General features: G+C 37.0%; 1 protein-coding gene across 1 annotated transcript in view; it reads right to left on the bottom strand.

The window, feature by feature from the left end:
• The window catches only part of GALNT18 (polypeptide N-acetylgalactosaminyltransferase 18), a gene marked incomplete at its 5' end in the record, with an annotated part of 361412 nt that overhangs the window by 53002 nt on the left and 283472 nt on the right, over nucleotides 1-24938 (bottom strand). The window contains 3 exons of the mRNA XM_083355851.1: nucleotides 11749-11863; nucleotides 15744-15941; nucleotides 20397-20580. Coding sequence (XP_083211977.1) covers nucleotides 11749-11863; nucleotides 15744-15941; nucleotides 20397-20580 — 497 coding nt within the window. The remainder of the gene's footprint in view (nucleotides 1-11748; nucleotides 11864-15743; nucleotides 15942-20396; nucleotides 20581-24938) is intronic.

Raw genomic sequence — 24938 nt, 5'->3', positions numbered from 1 at the left:
TGTGAGACCAAGTTTGGCATCTCTGTGGAATTAAATTAGAAGCCTGGAGATATCTTTGGTGCCATGAACTTCATTTCTTTGCATTCCCACCTAAAGCAGTGGATTGTCTGTAAGCAGATGGGTTCATAAATGATGGCCTGTCTCATTGACCCAGCCTCATTCACAGTCATTCAAAGGATGGCAATAAGATTTCCTATTGTTTTACATTCCTTAATCTGTTATTCTCAAGGCTGCCTCCAAGCTAATGAGAGGAAAATGTCAAGTTCCCTAGGAACAACTGTACGGCATTTTCCCATTTTTACACATCAGTATATTGTGTGAAAATTGTATTTTTCTTCATATATATAAAATGTCAAATTATGCTACTGTTAATTCTTGAAGCGCAGTGAAGTGTAAATCTGTACAGTGGGGGCTGAACAACAACTCTTGGTATTGAATAGTCCTGATCTTTTTAATTAACTGGAAATAAGGAAGGCAACATTCAAGATTCCATTTTACCATATCTTTGATTTTGCTAATAATTCTATTGTTTAACTGCAAAATTAAACTGCACCTGCTTATAACATACACATACACACGTACACAATTGGCCTGATTTAACATGTGCTACAATATGGTTTGTAAACAGCAATTACTCAGTTCCTTGGCACACTCCAATTAATCAAACCTGTGGGTCTTCTCTTTCTTGTCTAAACACTGTCAGTCTTTGTTCTATTTCTGCAGTCTCATTAATTACACTGCTTCAAGAAGCATGAATTCATTTCAGATCTTAAATGTTAAGCAGAAGCTGTCAAGGCAAGGGCTGATACTAGCTGGCTGCACAGAACAGAATCAAAATCTGGTCTAATTATTTATAAGGATTAATGCAACTAATGTTTTACAAATGTTGGCCTAAGTGCATCCAGCATCCAAAAATAAACAAAAAATAAAACAAAAGCATACGCTTATTATCCATTGCTTGACTCCATGATAGGTATGATAAAGACAATAAAAGGAACTAAGAATTTATACTGGATGCAGAGAAAAGGCTGGTTTGGGGCTGAACTAATGTATACTGTGTGAGAGAAAATAACCTAACAAGATGTTGAGTTAGAGCCTGCCTTTGCTGTGTGCTCACAGCATGACCCATGCAAACTATCATTCTCTATGTAGGTGAGAACTGTAGTCTACCAACATTTCTGTGGCCACGTGTGCCTCATGCCCAGTGGAACCCTTTCAACTCAGTCTTTGCAGAAGATATGGATAGTTCTGTTTAATGCCTAGAATGAGATGCACCACATCTGAAAAATGTATTTCATACTTTTCCAAAGACTTGCATATGGTCAGACGTTTTCAAAATCTCCATCCAACTATGATTATAAAACATAGATGAAATAAACTACCTTCCAGAAAAAAAATCCAGGAATTCAATATGGGAGGAGGATTCTAAATGGTGAATTAATGCCTTTTGTATAAACGTCTTCCCACCATGCAGGTATAGTCTGCTCATTCCATGCTAAATATAACTCAAGCATGGACATGGCATAATATCCTAAGCTTCATAAGCATGGTAATAGCTTTTTCCATGCTTTTCTTCTCAATCTGCTTCTTTCATCTTTTACAGGGCTTCAATTTGGCGCTCTTTTAGAACTAGGTTTAATTCCACAAAGGACTAGCTTTCTTTTTGAAAACAGTTGCAACAAAGACCCAACCACCTATAGGAAGCCAATGTCATTTGAATGATCTCAGTGGAGCTGGGCAGGGGTTTATTTAGTCTGGTTTAAATAATAACTGAGCAGGACATAAATCAGTGACTGAATAAGAACTGTTAGTCTCATTAACTGCTAGATAATATTGGATTTTGGGGGATTATTGGGATGTTTGGAGAGTACAGATTTTCCTGTCCTCAAATCAGGCCACTATTCTGCACCGCTAGTGCAAAAAAGAGCAACAAAGATGAATTAGGGGACTGGAGACTAAAACATATAAGGAATGGTTGCTGGAATTAGGTATGTCTAGTTTAATGAAGAGAAGGACTAGAGGTGACATGATAGCATTGTTCCACTATCTCAGGGATTGCCACAAAGAAGAGGGAGTCAAGCTATACGCCAAAGCACCTGAAGGCAGGACAAGAAGCAATGGAGGAGAGAAGCAACCTAGTGTTCTGTACCAGCCTACTACCGGCCCTGCAGATAAGGCAGGGACAACCCCTTTACAAGAAGGCAAGAGGCTGGAACTAAGCCTGCCAAATTTATGGACACAAAAGCAAACAGAGCAAAACAAGACACGAACCATGAAACAGGAGCTATTCAAACGGTTGCCTTCAGCAAACCAGCCCTCCGACACATTCCCCTTTTAAACAGTTAAGGGCGTGGCTTCTCTCTGCCTCCTTCCGAGGTGCCCCATTGCCTTCCTCTGTTTACTCCTGCTTGACTGCCTCCTGCGTCGGGCGTCCTTGAACAGGGCCAGCTGTGGGTCATCTTCATCCACGCTGTCAGGCTCACACAGCTGGGTCTGCGTCGTAACCAGATGGGAGGGGCCTGGCTGAGGGCTGTGTGGAGCCTCAATACTATCCTCAGCAAGCTCTCCAACACCCCCCTCCTCCTCCTCTGAATCGTCCGACCCAACTGCCGAACCCACAGGCTGACCCTGAATCACAACACCTAGAACTAAGGAGAAACAAGAACAACTTGCCTCCAGAAATTGTGAATGCTCCAACACTGAAAGTTTTTAAGAAAAGATTGCACCACCATTTGTCTGAAATGGTATAAGGTTTCCTGCCTGAGCAGGGGGTTGGACTAGAAGACCTCCAAGGTCCCTTCCAACTCTGTTATTCAATTTCATCAGAGGCAATAGTCTTCATTGTGTCCAGACATGAAAGCAATGTAAAGAAATAACAATGGGTTAATCTTGTATTCTATTTTGTTTTCTCCTCTCCTTCTCTTAAAAATCAGTTAATAATTATTAAGGGAACTGGAGATGGCATGAACTAAGACAGAATAGATGAAGAGAAGAGTAACGATAGAATGGTCACAGATTAAAGGGAAATGGAAAAAGAAGTATTGACGTTAAAGAACTCTTTGAAATATAAGCCAGTCGTATGCTTGCCTAATATTTACTTGCAGAATTTGTTCAAATTTCTAGGGAGAAGCTTCACAACTCTTTGCTGAATTTACTTCATGACGAAATTGACACTCTTCCAATTGCCCTCTTCAGTTTCAATCTATAATCATTAACATGCAATTTTAAGTGAAAGGGTCTGGATTTGGTATATTAAAATATACTCATCTCTCTCCCACTGTAACCCACAAAGATTCAAATTCATTGATCCAATGACAAAAAAGTGGCAAAAAAGTGAAAGATGCCCCTTTTCTTTAGTGTGGGTCAAACTAGTATTTAGATCAGATACTGTGTTACTCACCTTTTTTTTTTTTGCTTGCAGGACTTTTTAATAATGTGCTTTCTTTCCCCCAAACACTGAGATCATAAAGATAATTGACACACAATGAATAATGCTGCCACTATGTAAAATTATGCCTGCTGTAACTACAGGAAGCCTACTAAGGCATTCATGGGGAAAGGAAAAGAAGAAGAAAAATGTGTCACTGGAGGCATGACACAGACAAATTGAGCCAGCCACTGAAATCAACTTTGCACAGAGAAAAAGGCATTGGAACACAGTGACAGAAAAATAATTCTCGCACTACTTTCAAAATAGGGCTATTTCTATCATGCAATGCCAATAATTTTGAAATCATATCCCCCCAATCCTTCAGGCAATAGAGTTCATGATATTCAGGCCATGAAGCAATTTTGTAGTTATTCTAATCCCATGGAAATATACTGAGGAAACTTCAACTAAATCCTAGCAAATATTTCAGATGTCAAACTCCTGCTCTACATCATCAACAGAAAAAAGGCTGCTGTTGAAGTTTTTCCTCACTAGTTCATCAACTGTGGGGGAGGAACCTTTGCCTGCTTCTTAACACCTAGCAATTATGGACTTGTACTGGAGGGTGTATTGTTGACAATCTTATTTATGATATCAACAACCTAAGACACGCAGATGATACCACTCTAATGGCAGAAAGTGAAGAAGAACTAAAGAGCCTCTTGTTGCGGGTGAAGAAGGAGAGTGCAAAACTTGGGTTGAAACTTAACATTAAGAAAACCAAGATCATGGCATCTGGCCCTCTCAATTCCTGGCAAATAGATGGGGAAGAAATGGAGGTAGTGACAGATTTTATTTTCCTGGGCTCCAAGATCACTGCAGATGGGGACTGTAGCCAAGAAATTAAAAGACGCTTGCTCCTGGGGAGGAAAGCCATGGCAAATCTAGACAGCACACTAAAAAGCAGAGACATCACCCTGTCAACAAAAGTGCGTATAGTCAAGGCTATGGTCTTCCCAGTTGCAATGTATGGCAGTGAAAGTTGGACCATAAGAAAGGCTGAGCACCAAAGAATTGAGGCCTTTGAACTCTGGTGCTGGAGAAGACTCCTGCGAGTCCCTTGGACTGCAAGGCGATCAAACCGGTCAGTCCTAGAGGAGATAAATCCTGACTGCTCTTTAGAAGGCCAGATCCTGAAGCTAAAACTCAAATAGTTTGGCCACCTAATGAGAAGGAAGAGCCTAATGCTGGGAAAGATCGAGGGCAATAGAAGAAGGGGACGACAGAGAATGAGGTGGCTGGATGGAGTCATTGAAGCAGTAGGCGTGAGCTTAAATGGACTAGAGAAGATGGTAGAGGACAGGAAGGCCTGGAGGAATGTTGTCCATAGGGTCGCGATGGGTCGGACACGACTTTGCAGCTAACAACAACAACAAACCTATGAAATCTTTTTTTGATCTTCCTTACAAATCCAGATGAAGGGCATAGTATGCACTGAAACAGATCTCCCTTGTAGCAAGCAAAGAACTCTGTTTGAATCTCTAGAGAATGGCTAGCAGTCAGTGAGACACAAAACACAACACCATTAGAACAGAGTTCTCTAATTGTTCATCAACAGGATGGGAGACAAAGCAGGCACTCTGCTCATATGAAGACAATCCTCACTGAATTGAGACACAATATTGTTGTTTTTTTTTAAAAAGAAATCCATAGATGCAGGTTGAGAAATAATTTCAATTATTTGAATAGAAATCCAAAACAGCTCATCACAACAGAATACCGGTAGTAGCATGTGCACATTTTATGCAAACCTGCGTCATGCTTTTTTCCTTCTGAATGTCCTTGGTTTAGGCAACAGACTCATCCTAGCTAGCATTCTCTTCAACTGGGTGGGAGGTGGATGGGAGAATCAGGAAGAGACATCTCCTCCTTACCTTATGTGAATAGAAGACTACTGGATTTCTACTGTTCACCTTAGGAACTACTTCTGTGAAATGCTAATTAGTCCATGAGAAAAAGAAAAAACTTAACATTACAGCACCATTTCCCCCCCTTCCCATTACCCAGTAGACTAGGGAACAAAGGAATACTTAAGTACAATGAGGCATGGAAGAAGCAACTAAGTGCAAAGGAATTATAACAAGTAATAATAAAGATAAAGTGATTTATGTTACAGCAATGAGGCAAGAGACAGGTATTTGAAGCAAAAAGGTGAAAGGTGAAAGTTAAATGATCAAAGTATCAGAAAGTTGCGGTGCCCTGCTACTGAAGTTAAGGTTTTGAAAAAGAAATAATGGCCTACCATGCAGTTTATAATGGGCAGACTTGTTATGATGATTTATTTATAAACTCAGTTCATTGCGAGGAACATTGTTTTTATGACTTTCTATAAAATTAACTGAAGATTGTGGTATAGTGCTTTTCTCTGACATATTGATGCAACATGCAACTCATTTTATGGTTATCTGCACTCTGTTGTAGTTACATTTGCAAGTCTAAAAGCCTCGGTATCCTCATTTTCATAAGCTAGACATAAGAGTAATCAGAGCAGGCTAATAACCATGTTATAATTATGCAATTATAAAGGATATATTGGCTGTTTTCCTCGTGGGGTAATTATTATTCATAAATACCGCAAGTTGCTGAAGCCATATGTCTACAAAATGCTTTGTAAATGCATATATCATCCTAGTAGACTGGAACCATTCTAGCACAATGAAGCTACCTCTGGAGCTGCAATTGTGAACAATCTCTGACATGCTGTTACACCATATGACAACAGTAAAATAACAGCAAACAAAATGATTCCACTACAGCCAATCACATCACATTAATTAAAACATAATGTATATATGGAAAGTAGGGAAAAAGACATTTCATGATGGCCAGTAAATGTTCCTCTACATATGAAAAACAATACAAATATGCTTAACTTTTGTTTTTATGGCTTAAGGCCCCCTAGGGACTGATCATTTCATTGGGCTCATGTGTTAATTGGATTGTTTTTCTCTTAGCAACCCAGAAACACCAAGAACAGACACAACATTTAAGTAGTTAAGTAAAGAGCTATCACTAGCATTTTCCTAAGCACATTTATCTAGGACTAAAATATGATTTATTTTAATCAGGTTTACAAAGCAATGGTAGAAAGGTCAATTCAATGTTTCCAATTCAATATTTTCTTCTATACATAGGCTTTGCCCAGTTTAAAACGGGCCGATAATTTGTCTTGGTAGGATTGCCTGCAAACCCTCAATATTTTTTCCTCTCTGTCCAAAAGACATTAGCGTAGTTTTCCATCATTTTTGGCAAGAAATACAAGACAGCTTCATACTAAACCTTACAAAAGGACAAATATGACACTTTTTCACCAAAACAGAAAATCCATGTGAGTTTGTTTGTTTTTTGTCTTCCACAGGTAAACGTTTGGGAGGCTTACTAAAAAGTTGTTCACCTTAATTTAAAATGTTTTAATGTTTTAAAAATTTAAACATTTAAATATAAGAGGAGATCAGACAAAGTCATGGAACATTAGTTTATTAATGACTATTTGTCTTGATGGATGTTTACTATCTCTGGAATGATGGGGATTAATTTTTTTGTAGTTTTAAAATAATCACTTAAATTTATTGAGCAATTTAAAACTTTTCTAAATCTCCAGACAGTATTTCTCAGGTTGTTCCTGTTGTGCATTTTGAGCTAGGAACAAATCTTAAATCTCTACTTTTAAAGTCATTGTTTTCATGTTCATCATAACTCTTATTTTCTTTTTTCTTTAGACTATTTTCCAGGAGGCAATGTTTCATCATACAAACATCAATCCATGACTTTTAATCTAACTATCTTAAAATTATGGAATAGTAATAATCTTTTCCCTTTATTTTGGAAGGTATTGTTCATAAGCAAATGGAGATCTTGTTAACTTCCCCAAGATTCATTTCTTAGTTGCAGACCTATTCTACACAGGAAACAAAAACAAAATACATTTGTATTGTCTAACAACTATTGTATTATTGCTTCCCATAAGATTGCATTATAAATATTCATTTATTTATATTCAGCTAAGGTTAGTTCAGAACATGTTGTGAAATGCTAAATGTACTGTTAGAATTATCAGTCCATTATAACCTTGTAGTTTATTTTGATGCTGTTAAAGCACTCTAATGTATTTTGATGCAGCTAGAAGAAAATGTTTTGCTACCCTTGCACCTAATTCTTTAAATGATTCAGCAGATGTTCCAAAGTTTTAGTCACACCAAATCATGTGCCTTTATCTTGCCTTGTCCATCAGTGTTAACATCATTACTGAGCATGCTGAATTGTCTGCCAAGAATATTACTTGAGAGGTTTGTGGCCATATTCTGTCATGAAAATTATTAGGAAGGTCTCATAAGGATGACCGATTAAATTCCTTGCCAGTGTACAGAGCTATCAAGTCACTCAGCATAACACACAGTGTACAAATTCAAAAAGAGAAGCCAGCTTTCTGTGGAACTGTTTCGATTCTGTCTTGACTCACTGATTGCTTCTATGGAAGTTGTAGTCATCTCTTGTCTGTAATATACTTTTGCAAAGAATTTGCCCTTTTATCTGTTGACATTTATGAATCTGAGGAAAAACAGGGACTAGAGAGTATAGAATAAAAGTGACTGTAGAGTTCTTTTGCAGCCTTCACTGTGTATGAAGTTTTACATAGACAATTGTGTCTTCTTTTGACAGCTGTTTTGATTAGTGATTAAGGCATCAGGTTAGAAAGCAGCATTCTAGTCCCATCTTAGGCAGAAAGTCACCTGGGTGACCTTGGGCCAATCACCTTCTCAAAGCCCTAGGAAAAACTTTTCCAAGAAAATTACAGGGATTTGCAAGAATTAGATATGACTGAATGGAAGATATTAATAATAATAGTAATAATAATAATAATAATAATAATAATAACAACAACAACAATAACATTAACAACAACAACAATAAAAATAAAAACAATTTTCAGCTTTAAACATCATGGGTTTGCTTTCAAAAGGGGGAAATGTAAAGTATCACATTCAGTGAAGAGAAATGTAAGGTATAAATACAAGAAGGAGGATTCATAGCTTGGAAACACAATGTTGGAGAAGGACTTTGACAACATGCTAAACATGAGCAAGCAGTGCAAAACATCTGCTAGAAGGGCTAATTAATCTGTTATGGTATTTAGTAATGGGCTGAAAAGAAGGCCATCCAAAACAGAATCATATGAGTGGACAGTCCTTTGATTCAGCTGGGTCTAATCTGTGGAAAATTTAAAAGCCAGTGCCAACTTTTGATTTGGGCCCAGAAATGCACTACTAGCTAATACATTGTAATATAACTCAGTAACTTTGCTGCAGTAAAGATATTCTGGAGAAAGTGATGTTTGTTCCCTGCAAGGAGTAAATTCAGAGTATGGTCTGAAAAAAAATATTAAAGCATACCTACTTGATTCTAGTTCAGCTTTCCCCATATACAGTCACAGCCAACATGCTAAGCAAAGTTGGGAAAAGACATTAAGTCTTCCACCAATTATATTCTGTTAATACAGAGAGAAAAAACCTCAAAAGAAGGTTAGAATAACCTCTGACTTGGCTTTCCAGAAGGCAAAAAATTATATTCTTCTATCTACAGTAGATAAGAACATTACCCAACATTTTTGTCTCTTTCTAGAAATGTCCCCAAGAACCTATGCAGGAATTTTACAGCCTTTAGAACAGGCATGTCAAACTGCCAGCCCATGGGCCAGATGCATCATACTGAAACTGCGCCCAACCCATTGCCGGCAATGGGGGAAAAGTCATGATATGTCGCGCGACATCACGTGACGTCGTGAGTGACATGCCTGCTTTAGAGCAAGTGTGGGCAACTATATAGCCCCTTTACAACCAGTGGACTTTAATTCCCAGATTCCTGACCCAGCCATGGAGTTGTAAAGGGGCCATAGTTGCCCATCCCTGCTCTAGTCTAGAAGATTAATATGTGGAAATCATATACAATCAAATATTGCTATGATATGCCGCTCATGCTTTCAGATACCTCTGTTCAGTGGTTTCAAGCAAAGGATTAATGGCAAAGGATGCACTGTAGACTATTCTGTCAGATATAAGATGATGGTTACAGCATAGGATCCCAATCACAAGCTTATGACCAATCAAGAATGATAGGATATATCAGAAGTCTATTTCTCTTAACTCATCTCAGTCAGCTGTGCCTTGAAATGCACTGTGGTTTTTAGAAAATTACCATCAATTACAATAATATGAGCCACTGAAGGTGAAGATGCAATGTGTGCAATTAAATTTTGTATAATGTTACCTCTCCTTTTAGTAAAATTATTGAAAAAAATATTGCATTAAATACTTGGGGTGGGAGTGTTAGATGGAACCCTAAAATATTAGTGATAACAATAACAATGAATGGGGAACAGATATACTATTTAGAAGACTTTATGGAGCAGACAGCCAAGTAGGCAGTCATCTGGAATTTGTAGCCATTGTTAAAATAACAAGGTGCTAACAAGATAAGTGAAAGTGTTATCCACAAGAATGTAAAGCAGCTGCTTGGAGATTAACAGGGAAAAGAATTATGGTGGCAGTGCTGGGAACCAAGCTCTTCTAGAAAAATATCTGAAGGGGAATAATGTAAAATGCCCCTTGCACTAAAGAACCTCTATTTTTTTAAATTGTTGATTTAATTTACCTTGCATTCAATAGATGGCCCATAGAAACCAAAAGAGTAATCAAATATACCAGTTGTAGAGGAAATTAAACCAATATTTTTTTGCTGAACCAGTGTAATTGCAATATACCCAAATGTGATGAATGCTTGATTTTTAAATGTCTATAAAGAGGTTCTGTAACCCCACACCTCTTTAGGTGAATCTTTCTTGCCTCTCTCTGGTTAATCATGAACATCAATAAATCAATGAATGTCTCTACATAAATAACTCTCTGTCTCTAGTTCAAACTGACCCCATTGAAGGAATAAGGTTTTGAACTATAAAACATAGCCCCAGTTTGTTTGTTTTTAATACAACAATTTGAATAAAGAAACTGCTATCTTCCTAGGAGTACTTTTACTTACTCTATAAATGAGCTGGCCTGCTAAAATGCAACAAGATTATATTTTGTGAGGGAAGTGTTAAGATACCAAAAGCATATAGACTGTGGCTAATCTACATGTCTTATCTGTGGAATAGAAATTGTATCATTATGAATAATAACCTTCAGCAAAGCCAGAGAAAGAATGACACATCCATCTCATCGTTTGTCTGATTCTAAAATAGTTCCACTGTCTTAAACAAGCATGAATATCTTGGAGAAACAGTTTTTTCTGCATAACAACAAATGTTTATAGGCTCACCACTTTTTAAAATGTGTAAACAATTCTACACTTTGATTTTGCAGTAATTCTGTTTGCAAGGCTATACAAGTTAGTGACTAAGTGTTATTCAAATCAATGTATCTCAATAGAGCTAATCAGTGGTCCTGTGAATGCAAATGTACTTCTAAACAAAATGGCTACAAAGAAAACAATTTCCCATTAAGAGCTTTCCTGTCTCAACAAGGAAATATGATATGTTCAACATTTACCTTTGCTGATAAATATTAGAAATATGTTGATGACTTCCAGTAATTTACATTGACCAAAAGAACTGGAGGATTATAGATTTCAGTTGAAAATTCCCAACTGATACAGGTACATATTCTGCTAAATGCAATTATATTATTTATTTATTTAACATATTTATATAACTCCCCATCTTATACCGAAGTCTGGCACACCCAGTCAAGAATTAAAATAATATCAATAATAAAAGAAAATGAAAATTGTAATAAAACTATTAATATCATAAATATTAAAAATAAAAAACTGGTGCCACATTCGGCTTTGGAAGTTCACTTCATAGTAGAGGACAATGCAATGATCCAGAACTAGTGTAGACTAAAATGGTAATATGTATACTGTAGTTAAAATCTTATGAGCATATGACCATGGATTGGAATATTCAAGGACATAATCCAAAAGTTAATTAGATATCTTTTGAAAAGATATATAATAGTAACAGTTTTTGCTAATGTTTAATACGTTTGGTGATACAGTTTTTGACTTTTCCCATGAAAGGAGCCAAGTATGAAAGATCTAGCTCAGGAATATATTATTCGCATTCAGTAATATTGAGTTCTTCAGCTTTCCAATACATAACAATGTTACTGCCAACACTGAATTTGAAGGCTAATTTTAACAAAAATCACTAAATCTTGTAAAAAAATGCATACTTCTAAGTCTTTGTCTTTATTGTTTGTGATGCTTACATATACCAAGGATAAATAGATCAAAAGAACTTGTTTATTTGGATGATTCCTTACTCTGATCCCAAGTTCCACATTTTCACCACCATAGACCTCCATGCCTTCATCCAGTAAACCAATTTCTTGGAAATATTCCCTGTCTACAATAAAACATCCAATCAGTGCCGGACTCCTGAAAAAAAAAAGAAATAATGAAAACATACAGATTGATTTTGGATGTATATCATTTAAGGCAAGCCTACAATTCATGAACTCAGAGCAGTTCATTGTCTCATCTTCAGTTATAAGCTAAATTAACATGAACTTTATAAAAAAAACCTGCTTTTTGACATGGACAAAGATGTTCCTTTCTGGGCTAGTTAAAAATCATCACTCATTTTTAATACTAGTAAGATGTTCCATGTTGTGGTATTTATTTATTAATTTAATCAATTTATATGCCGTAGCATATAAAGAAAGGACAAACTCTGCATTATGCATATAATATTTCCTCTTTGGTTTTCACATGATGAGTATGAAAATAGCATAGTATTAGCACGTATGTGCTAACATGTACACACTGTTAAATGTATGAAAACTTCAATGTGGGTGTCTTTTCTATATATGTGATAGAGCAGCGTAACACTTCAGATTCAAAATATGCTTTGGAGCACATGGGACACTTGTTTTGCAACTCCTTAAAATAACTGTGCCCTTTGTAGTTTGTTGTTTAATTCCCTAGAAAGCATGTGTTTGGTTGAAGGAGTTGTGATCTGTCCACTCTTTTGCATCCAAAAGCATCCTCTTCTTTTGAATCTGATGTGCTACACTGCTCTATCATATATATAGAAAAGACACCCACACTGAACTTTTCATACATTCTTTCTTTCATACATCTCCATTTGGTCTTTCATATGCCACACACATACCTGCAGACAACCACAGGTAAACACAGATAATGCCATAATAAAACTAGTAACACTTGGTAAAACATATAGGATTCCAATGCTATCAAAATATAAGACTGATGTACGTATTCAATACCCCTTGAACCCAACGTGGTGTTTCCATTGTTTATGGTCCTCAAAAGCTCATTTCATTGTGCTTCCACCCTCCTGCAGCCATTTCATTTACTGTCATGCCATGCCGGAATATATCTTCAGGAAAGACCAGACATTTTGGCAATCAGTCTGATGAGTTTGGAATGCTCTTAAAGTAGGAGTCAGGGCCCCATGGTATTTATATAGCAAGGAAGAAAAGAGTGTTAATTCTTTTTTTTAAAAAAAAATCCTAGAGCATACTTTGACATGCAGAGTCAAAGACAGAAATGTCACTATTATCATTATGTGAGCAGAAGAAGAGCATGGGGGACAACTGGATTCTCATTAAAGGAGTTCAAGGGTTGTTAGAGAAGAGAAGAAAAAATGTAGCATTCATTATGACAATGATGATCAAGCTGTGATAAAGTGAGACATCTGTTCTTGATGTGTTCATAAGATTTCCAAAATCACAAGTCCTAAAATTCCCTTCTCCTCCTTATGCGGATCAGACTCACTGCGATGATAACAAAACTATAGGAGACTGGAATGAAGAAAACATCAGTCAATCACTAATATTATCCTTCAGATCTGTAATAAGCCTTTTTCTAATTTCTTTTACTCTAGAATAGAAGTATCTTCAAGAATATTCTGAAGACTACAATAGAAGTACCTCAAGAATATTCTGAAGAGATGTTAATGCCTAAGCATTCATATTTTGATTCTATTTATTCCATTAATGTGTTCTTCCCTTTACTTGCAAATAAATAAATTACTAATGTAATTAAATTTTGATAGGAAAATTGAAACAGCATTAAACAATTCCTGCTGTTTAAGATGAACACGTCTAACACCTCCTATTCTTCATTCCATGTGACAATATGGAATCACAGTTAGTGGTTATTCCACTTATAAGTGTAATTGAAATGTAGGCAGCTACTATTTCTTGTTAGCATGACTACATTTTGAAACTAGTTTTACATTTGGCCAGCACACTAAACTGTTGAAAAGCCACTGATCATAGTTACATAACTATTTAATAGGGACATGGTCTAGCTCAGGGGTCCCCAACCTCCAGTCCATTGACTGGTACTAGGCTGTGGCATGCCAGCAACTGGGGCACACAAACAAGAAAAGTCCCATCCGTGAAATGCAGGCAGCACATAAAACCATGCCACCTCTGGTCCACAGAAAAATCTCTCTCTACATAACAGGTCCCTGGTGTCCAAAAGGTTGGGGACCTCTGGTCTAGCTAACCATGTCGTGAAAATTATCCCAATTTGTCATGACATAAAAAGTTTACTAGAAGTGAAAATGTCTTCAGTAGATAGTCACAGACCGTTAACTACCTTATGCCATAAGCTTCCAAACTTTCACATTTCATTTCTTTAGATCCTGGAGTGAGTTTCTACACATTATGTAGTATCCCTCAGTCATCTGCATGATTGATCTCCCTTTAATATCCCTTGTGATCTATAAGTTAGCACTACAAATCAAAGGTGTCCACAGGATTGAAAGCTTTCTTCAAAATGATAAGGAGCACTGTGCCATAAGCTCTGCCACTTTCATGCATGAAATAACATGATGTATATACAAAAGGTATGAATGTTCTGTCACGCTATCATGATAGTGCCTTTTTTATTCGTACCTAACCCTCTGTGGACCTCTCTGTATGAAATCCAGAAGAGCCACAGGCACTGATATAAGTATAGAACAGTAATCTTATTTCTTATTGACTTTTAATATGATGGCAAATTTTGTCCTGCAGTATGTCAAAGTTTTTGCTACTTTATTCCCAGGATTTCAGAATTCATTTTGAACAGTAGCTAATACTGTTGTTTTTTGTTACATGTTTTCCTATCAGTCTGAAGCTTCTCTAGATGCTCTAACTTCCTAAACTAAAAATGTCCTTAAGAAGGTTATGCCTTATGATGCTTCCCTTGAGATTTAATGGAAACATAAGAAGCCAGACTGCTGGAAAAACAGATCGCTCATGCGGAAATCTTCTGCAGCTAAATTGGAACTAGAACAAAATATTCCATCCATGCAAATTTCATAAAATACTCTTCTCCTTTGCAAACAAACAAGACACATTTTTTTTCATCAAATTGAAATTAAAAATGTATGTTTTTTCTACATGATAGTACCTATATAGGGATATATAGTACTGTACTGTAGAGCAGCTCCAGTTTTCTCTCATTTAAATATTGACAGGAATCTGTTCCAGGTGTCTTCAAGATGGAAATGTATTTTTAGTTTTCTGCCATAATTATGAAACTAGCACTTGAAATGTGGACTCTTTCAGAATACTTCAACTGTAGAGTTGACTTTCCTCCTTTTTGTTTTCATTTTATTTATCTTTTAATTAGTGAAGAAATATAATGTCATAAGTGGACAAGGGAATTACCAAGATTGTAGAGTTCATGCTCAGCATATGGTTGATGACAAACACACTCTTCTCTTAACATTTATGCTTTCCTAACATTTACACAAAGCCTAGTGATTGTTGCAGAAAACAACTTGATATTTCTTCCAGTCAATTTCTTGCTGATATTATGATTATTGTGGAAAACTTATGAAATAATGTACATGACATCACTTACTGTAAGATATAATTGCAGAAGTGAAGACCTGCCTCAGCTGTAATATTGCAAAAGCAGCTTTAGTGTACTTGAGCCAGATTGATTATTGTATAGAAGTTATGGATCTATGGATCAGCAACCTTTCAAATACTATATGCTTTCACAATTTTATGTGATGGCCTGGGTGTTTCCTGTCTAAATCTCTGGAGACCATAAACCTCATAAGCAGTATGACTTCATAAGATTTTAGACTTTTTAACAATTTTAAATGATTTCAATTTCATTCATGAGTCTATATGCATGACAACCATGTGGTGCTTATAGACATTGCCTTAACCCAACATGGTATAGTATATAACCATATTAAAGGACCAAAACCTGGCTATTTTCTTTTATTATTTTGGGGCCTTTTAATTCTGCTTTTCCTGAAAATTTGCCCACAAATGCACATTACCTTATAGGAGCAGTAGTATTTTCCAACCTCCACCACGATTTTGGTGGATTTAGATATCGACACCATAACTCCCAATCAAATCCTTGGGCAGATAGTGGGTATTCTTCTAGTTCAAAGTTGTCATATTTGATATTATCAAATGATGGAGAAATAACTCGTCTTCTGTTTTCTTTTATCCTGGTGAGTACCGGTTCAGCCCTTAAGAAAAGGAAGATAATCAGTTTGTTTTAACAGATGATTCTTACCTTTGATCCATGCACCTTATTTACTAAATAAATACTTCTATCCTTTTAATGTCTTACATCAAAATAGAAACAAAAGTGGGGGAAAGGGAAGCTGTTAATTAAAATGTCTAAATAACAGATGGGAAGGACACAAATAATTAAAGGTAACTGATAGATGCTAATGGACTCAACATCACAACAGTAATCCGTGTTGGCCTTTCAAATTCCAAACAGCAGAAATTTAATTACAGACTGTTTCAAAGTTCCCATAGCAATGGAACACTAGTTTCTATGTAGCACATGCCTCCCTTGATGTTATTTTAATAGAAAATACAGTATAATTGGAGCTATTAATGAAGTAAATAGACAATACATTAGGTACTGCATTTGGAAAGACTGAAGGCTTTGTTGTCTTCAAATAGTGCTTGATTTGGAAACCAGGAGATATTTTGTTTACTAAAATCCTGCTCCTGGACTGTTCTAAAACTATAACCTGAATGGACAAATATGCAGGAAATATTTACTGATGTAGCCAGAAAGAATGTTTAGAATGTTCATAGATGGAACATTATGATTTAAGCATTGTGTTTGTCTGGACCACTTCTGTTGAAAAAGAAAACATATTTTGCAAACTATCCCACCCCATGGAGAAAGAATATTCAGGATGAACTCGGAGTAAGAGTCCTTTTTTTTAATCAATTAGGGATGGTTAAAAAAAGGAATTAAGCATGAGTGGGCAAAAAAATCTGCAATTTGCATTTGCCATACTGCAACTGACACAAATGACACAACTGGAGGATGTGCATAATTATGTCCTTATACTGGTAACATCAACACAGCTTCTGTCAGAAGCCTTTGAGTATTATTCAAGCATATTTCCCAGCTTGGTGCCTTTCAGATATATTATTCAGAGGTTTCTGTTTTTTTTGTTGGTGGTTATTTTTATATTTTTGTTGAAATGTGTGAGTGAATGTTTACTTGGTTTTGCTTTTTACAAACTGTGAATTAATAAAATGTTATTGTTGCTGACTCTCCTGAGTTACTCACAGCATAGAATCTAGTTACCTTTCTGTGAGGAAGCAGTTGGCCCTATCTCTAGTAAACAGCTGCAGTAGAAAGCAAGGGTCTCCTTCTTGGAGCTGAATTTCCTTGCAACCACAAATTTGTATGGACTGTAAATTGCCATCAGCCCCTTTTCTAATAGCCCTATCTGATGGCCACAGATATTAGAAGATTGTACTCTGGGAAGTCTTTGCTAATTTTGTTTAATACATATTAGCATACTGCTAGAATGTTTGTAAGGGACGCAGTGGCTCAGTGGGTTAGGACGCTGAGCTTGTCGATCAGAAGGTCGGCAGTTTGGCGGGTTTAATCCCGAGTGCCGCGTAACAGAGTGAGCGCCTGTTACTCGTCCCAGCTTCTGCTAACCTAGCAGTTCGAAAGCATGTAAAAATGCAAGTAGAAAAATAGGGACCACTACGGTGGGAAGGTAACAGCGTTCCGTGCGCCTTTGGCATCTAGTCATGCCAGCCACATGACCACGGAGACGTCCTCGGACAAGCGCTGGCTCTTCGGCTTTGAAACGGAGATGAGCACCGGCCCCTAGAGTCGGAAATGATTAGCACGCATGTGTGGGGGAACCTTTACCTTTACCTTTTAGAATGTTTGTATATATTAGTATGTAACAATATACTAATAATACAAGCAGTGGCATGGAGGTCAAAGACTCAAGAATCATTTACATTTAGAGATCTTTCAATAATAACAATTTTGTTCTGAAATTGTGCTGAAGAAATTATTATTTTTATGGATGTTTTCATTTATGTTGTTCCATGTATAAAAGCTTTGAAGTATAAACTACCAAATATCACCCCCAAAGTGATATTGATCCAATCTCTGCTAATCTTACATGGTTGTGTGAAAAGGTCTAGGGATCAAAGGGAATGGTGGTCCTGTTAGATGGTCCCACTGTTTGTCATCTAATCCTTTCTCTTAGTCTTTTCATAATAATATTATTTTTTTTTGTATTTCCTGAAAGTTTTTAAAATTATTTTTTATGATATGTTGTATGTGGCCCAGAATCACATCATGTGAGATGGGCAGTCATACGAACAAACAAACAAACAAACAAGTCTATGGGGAATATGGCAGCATAAAAAATGTATTAAATAAATAAATAAATAATGGTATCTCATATTGGTGGGAGGAAAATGTCTCCTAAAGGAGCAACCACGACACATTATTGTGTTTATAGCCCAGGGAGACTACCTTCCAGTTTTAAAAGGTATAGTCAAGTTCTAAATAATCATAAAAATATGCTTGGAAAAAAAGTGCAAGATAATTTTTTGAAAGTAAACTCTGGACGTTTTGATTATTTGCTAGGTCTGTAAATGTCTGGATAGCCACTAGATGGCAACCAGGAGATACAGAACTCTTTTTGCTATTAGTTGTCTGGGTTTTTGAAGCCCAGGTATGATAGCCTTGAGTTTACATGACCAATCCCACCAACTATCAAGTCTTCTCATTCTAGGAATTATGATCAGCCCCACAAAATTGTCTACTACTATTTAAGAAATTTATAATATACACTCATCTGGGGTTTGTAATTTAAATTGCTCTTTACAGAAGGTTAAATAAGGACTGAAGCAGCAGCACTGAATGAAAGAAAAAAACCAGGCAGTATTGCACAATGCAACAAACATATTGAATTAACTCATCTCTTCTTTCTTAGCTTTATGCAGTCAACCTGAGCACCGTGTATTTATCCCCCTGGTGTTTGTATATGGGGAAAATGCTGGTGAATACATTATGAATTAGGAGGCTAAACCATCTATTGTGTTCATATGATAAGACAATGCCGTTCCCACCGTATACATAAAGCTCCTCAACTGCCACCAAGGATTCCTCTTATCTATATATATAGACGTATGGCAGTGCCAGTCATTGAATATTCATGCAAATATCCTTAACTTTAAAATATTTCAAAAGCACAGGGCCAGCATATTCAGGGTTTCATTTTGCAACTCTACTGATTTCTAACAGACACTTTGACTATATGGTCTTTAATTTGATAACCTAACAACGCTTACAAAGATCTATCTGACTCTCAATTAAATTTTGTGGAACCCAGGGATGTTCTCCCTATACAGATGAAGAAGACTGCATACTGTACATAGTTTCCCATGCAAGATGAAGAAAGTTCTTCTGAATAAGACAGTTCAAATTGTGCAGAGAGGCAATTCAGAAAGTTCATGAACTCTCAGGTTAAAATACCTCTGGCCATTGTCTTTTCAACTCAACTAAAGTTCAGTTTAATGCCTGAAGAACAATGACCTTTTATATTTCTCTCAGGCATTGTATGGAAGTGAAAATGGGGAACATTAATAGAATAATAGTCCATGCATAGTAATACCCTGGGTCACTAGCCTTCATTGGTCTGAATGAATTTGATCAGTCAAATAAGCTGTAAAACATATGCTTCAGCATTCTAAATGTTCCAAAACATTCTTCATCACCGTATTCAGACTGGTTCTATTTTACAGAAGTTCTTAAAAGTAGAAGTGAGAATGTTCCAAATGTTTTGGATTGCAACTCTTATAGTGCCCCTTAGGATAAAAATTCTCCTAAGGCTATTCACCATGTTCCTGATGGAAATTCCAATCCAGAATATTGCAGGGAAAGTCTGCAGCATTGCACTTACCAACTGGCTAGGCAATTTTATGATTAATTATTGAAAAGTCTGAACTTTTACATTAGCACTAGATTTCATCTACTGTAACTAGCTGCTCTGCTATTAGTGGATATGTACACATGTGATAGTGCTGAACTTTAAACATCTATATCTTTACTTCTTAAACTAAGTTAATACTGGGAAATATACTCACATTGTTTACCTGCTTACATTTTCTGATTTTTCTCTATGTTCCTTTTTTCAGTGTATTTGCAGCTCTGATAAGTGTGGCCTTGGATTTGGATATATATCTGTCTGTTTGTGTGTGTGTTGTGTGTGTGTGTTTATATGTGTAATCTTCTTACTTCTGGCTACATTATACCATCCAGTTGGTGAAAATGTAGAGAGCTAAGTGATCTCATAATATAATGTAATTTTGATTCAATCAAATGTCAACAAAATCATTTCATAAAGGCTGAAGTCTTTATTCTATTCTTCATGAATAAAACATGGTTTTCAACATATCAAAATTAGTGAGCCTTTAAATTTAGTTTTTACTTACATTTAAACTACACTGAAACCGATGGTCAATTGATAGTGGGTTTTTAATATTGCATAACTGACAATCAAAAGGACTTTGTCCACCAATATTTAAACCAACTTACCCAGCATCATTACTCCATACACAATTACATCTTTCCCACTTTTTAATTACAAGTCTACAAGAAAAGACACATATCTAGAAGCAGCAAGACCTACCAGCCCACGTTGAATTCTACGTGTGCATCAAAGAGCGCAACTACTGGAGCAGTAGCTGCCCTCCAGCCACTAACACGAGATCGAATCAGCCCCTCTTGCTTGCTGTGGCGGACCATCTTAATGAACCCCGGTTTCCGTGTGTTCAATTCATCAACATATTCTTTTAGTTTCTCTTTCAGCTCTTCTGCATAAAGACAAATATGGTTAGCAACATCTATCATGTTCCCAATATCTATAAAGGGAAGACTAATAGTGTCAAAATGGTGGAGGCACCTGGAGCAATTAAAGCCCTACCTCTATTTACATGTGTGAGATGTATATGGTGCATATTAAAATTAATCACCTTGCTGCACACAACAATTGAATAATAATAATAATAATAATAATAATAATAATAATAATAATAATAATAATAATAATAATAATAGTAATAATAATAATAATAGCAGCCTTGGGTGCAATCCCAAAACAACTGGAGCACCACTTGAACACCATTGGCATTGACAAATTCGCCATTACTCAATTGCAGAAGGCGGCCTTACTAGGAACTGCTTCCATCCTGCGACAATATCTATAATACCATGAAACATCCACATCTGCCTATCCCTATTTTGTTTGTAGGTAGACAAAATGCTAAATCCAGTTTGAGTATCTGGCTGACTGTGTGCATAATAATAATAATGATAATAATAATAATAATAATAATAATAATAATAATAATAATAGTAGTAGTAGTAGTAGTAGTAGTAGTAGTAATAGTAGTAGAGTTGGGAGGGACCTTGGAGGTCTTCTAGTCCCTGCTAAGGCAGGAAATGGTTGTCCAGTCTCTTAAAAACTTCCAGTGTTGAAGCATTCACAAATTCAATACCTATTAATCTTCCTATGGGCCATCCGGTGTCTATATTTGGAGCTGGTTTTATGAAATATAAAGGATCAAAAAGAATAAGATCCTGAAATTTGCTTGATTCCTCTATTCTCAATAAAATCCATTTTACTTAACCTGGTAAATAAACGTGTTCAATCTTCATGTAGTGACTGTTCAAAGTTACAACAGACCTCCCCAGTGTCACTTATGGGTTTGAAGTGTGAAGGTTTTGGATGCTTGAAACTGACCCACATTCTGGTTCTTTGCAGTGTCCCGTAGTCACATGACCATGATTATGACTTTTCTTTTCTGGAAATTGGTATTTATTTTCAGTTTTCAGCAAAAAAAATGGCCATTATGGACAGTGGATTTAGTTAACAATTGTTGCATTTGCTTAACAATTATTGTGAATCACTTAACAACCGCCTCAAAAAGGTCATGGCCCTGGTCATGTGCTGACCCAGTTTGAGACTGAGTTAAGTAGTAAATTGAGGACTATCTGTATTTTGCAACCACAGAGCAAGAGGTAAAATTATAATGGTACCTATAATTACTATAAATAAATTTGGAAGCCCTTTCCTTGCTTTGCCTTACCTTTATCTCTTTTTTTCTTACTTTCTATTAGATTTTAACATCTCTCTTAAGAGTACATATGTAGTTTTATCTTCTTTCTTAAAAGTACTTACTTTCTTAAAACTATGTATGGATACAATTTGTGTTTGTGATATGAAAAATATGAAAATATGTGTTGGCATTAAGGAGCTGACAGCAAAAGAGTGTTAAAACCTGGCCAGCGGGTGCTCTCAGTCAGTTACAGGATTGCTTTGAAACCACTGACTGGAGTGTATTCGAAGATCAAGACCTGAACGTATACACGGATGCCATACTCTCTTATATCAAAACATGCACTGACATTGTGACAACAGAAAAGTGCATTAGAGTTTACAGGAATTGCAAACCCTGGATGATTGCAGAGATACGAACACTCCAGAGATCCCAGGATTCTGCCTTTAAGGCAGGAGACAGGGACACATACAGAGAGGCCAGGGCAAATCTCAGAAGAGGCATTAGGATGGCGAAACAACAATATAAACATAAGGTGGAGAACCACCTAGCAGACAACAATCCGAAGCAAGTTTGGCACGGACTGCAGCACCTAACCAACCACAAAGGCAATACGAGGAACACAGTTAATACCAATGCCTCATTGGCAGAGGAGCTGAATATCTTCTTTGCTGGCTACAAGGTGAAAAGACTAAACCTCGTAGCCTCTGCTGGCTGGCCTTCTGATTCTCAGCCACTCACCCTGTGGGAACATCAAGTGAAAGCTGTATTGAAGGCTGTGAAACCCAGCAAAGCTGCAGGTCCAGATGGGGTGCTGGGGACAGTGGTTAAGAACTGTGACCAATTAGCAGGGGTCCTGACAAGGATCTTTAACATCTCCTTGCAAATGGCCTGTGTACCATCATGCTTGAAAGCAGCTACCATTGTCCCAGTCCCAAAGAAAATAGCAGTTGATTGCCTGAATGACTAGAGACCTGTTGCATTAACGTCTGTAGTCATGAAATGCTTCGAAAGACTGGTTCTCCAACATCTTAGGACATGCCTCCCACTGGACTTCGACAAACATCAATTTGCCTACAGGGAGAACAGGTCGACAGACGATGCCATAGCTACTGTTCTACACTCTGTAGCAAGCCATCTAGAGAAACCTGGAAGCTATGTCAGGATGCTTTTCATTGATTACAGCTCAGCTTTCAACACCATTTTGCTGAGCATTCTTATTGAAAAGCTGACTGACATGAATTTTCCCCCCTCCATTTGCGATTGGATTAAAGACTTTTTTGGGACCGGCTACAAACAGTGAGGGTTGGGTCTGTTTTATCCACCCCCCTGAAGCTTTGCACCAGCTCGCCACAGGGCTGCGTGCTTAGCCCCTATCTGTACTCATTGTACACATACAATTGTGTATCATCCAACCCATCTACTGCAATAATTAAGTTTGCAGATGATATCACCATAGTGGGTCTTATTACAGGTGGAGATGAAACAGCATACAGGAGGGAGGTACAAAAACTATCCATATGGTATTCAGAGAACAACTTGCACCTGAACATTGGCAAGACAAAAGAAATGGTGCTAGACTTCTGGAGGAAAAGAGAGGAAACTGCCCCACTTTACATCGGGGGGGGCTGTGTGGAGAGAGTTTCCTCCTTTAAATTCCTGGGAATCTACCTCTTTGAAGATCTTACCTGGAAAGTTAATACAACCCAGGTGGCCAGAATGGCCCAACAGAGACTCCACTTCCTCAGGGTCTTGTGGAAGAACAGGGTAGAACAACGGCTAATGACCTTTTACCGGTCTACTATAGAGAGCGTCCGCTCACACTGTATTGTGGTTTGATATGCTGGCTTGAGAGCCGCGGATAGGAAAGTATTACAGAGGGTGGTGAGCACAGTACAAGACATTGTGGGCTGTCCCCTGACACCACTGGATGGCATCACCAGGGCTCGCTGCCTTGGAAGAAATTCAGTTGAAATTCTCAGGGACGACTCTCACCCTGGTCGATATCTCTTTACTCTCCTACCATGGGGTAGGAGATACAGGAGTATAGCCAGCCGTACCAACAGGCTGAAGAACAGCTTTTATCCATGGGTTGTCAGGCTCTTGAATGGGAAATAATTTTATAATTTTATGTATGATTGACTTGCGAGGCCGGTGTGTTGTGCAATTAGCTCACATGGTGTAACAAGATGGTGGGTTTGTTGCCACTGTGAGTTGTGGGGGTGGGGGCACGAAGGGAGGCTCAGCCAATCTCAATGTATACATGGTTGTACTTTGACAATAAAGGTTCATTCATTCATGGGTTGCAGTCTGTTGTGACATTCTTAATTACTCCTTAATTCTAATACATATTTTCCAAAGCTACTCAGCTTGCATGTGATTATTTCGGTATAAAGGCAAAATATACTGTGCCAGAAATATATAAAGCTGTTAGTTTTGTTAACTCGGGCCTTAAATGCTATTAATGCTATTCAATTCACAGGATTCTTTTTTCCCCCTGCCATACATTCCAACAAGACTGTGATGTTTCTCTGTGTCATATATATGTTTGTGTATGTGGGTATATGCACAATGATATTTTTTTGAGAGCTGAATGTAATGACATTTCATTTTAATGTATGCTGATTAGTGTACATTTAAAGTAAAAATAAAGTTTTTATTCTGTTCTATTCTACTCAGAATTAAGGTGATGAATAGTTTTGTTATGAGAGAGAGAGAGATGACTCTGCCTTAATATTTTTTGGGATATATTGACTATAGATTGAGAAGAATTTCAGTTGTATTAATGTAACCTAACTCCATTCTTTTTCATAAAGTATTGCTAAAGAAACTGTGAGACTCACACTGGGAAAAGAAATTACTTTGGCTTTAGGCAGAGGCCAAGAACCTTACAGCTAGATTATATAGAATAAATTAATTAAAGTAATATACTTTGCAAGCTTTGTAAAAAAAGTTGCTGTCAAAATTTTAGCATCTCCATTTAACAAAGCAATCAGACAATAGCTTGCATAATCTGCAGAATCTTTTCCTGGCTTTAATATTTCTGTTGTATCAGGAAGAGCAGGCTGCTTAGAAAAAAATATGGGCATCTGTGCTGCCTTCCTCCCCTCCTG

This window comes from Vipera ursinii (assembly GCF_947247035.1).
Source record: "Vipera ursinii genome assembly, chromosome: 1".
In the NCBI taxonomy this organism is placed as follows: domain Eukaryota; kingdom Metazoa; phylum Chordata; class Lepidosauria; order Squamata; family Viperidae; genus Vipera; species Vipera ursinii.
Note: the sequence above shows the minus strand (reverse complement) of the source record. Positions and strands in the feature narration are given on the sequence as shown.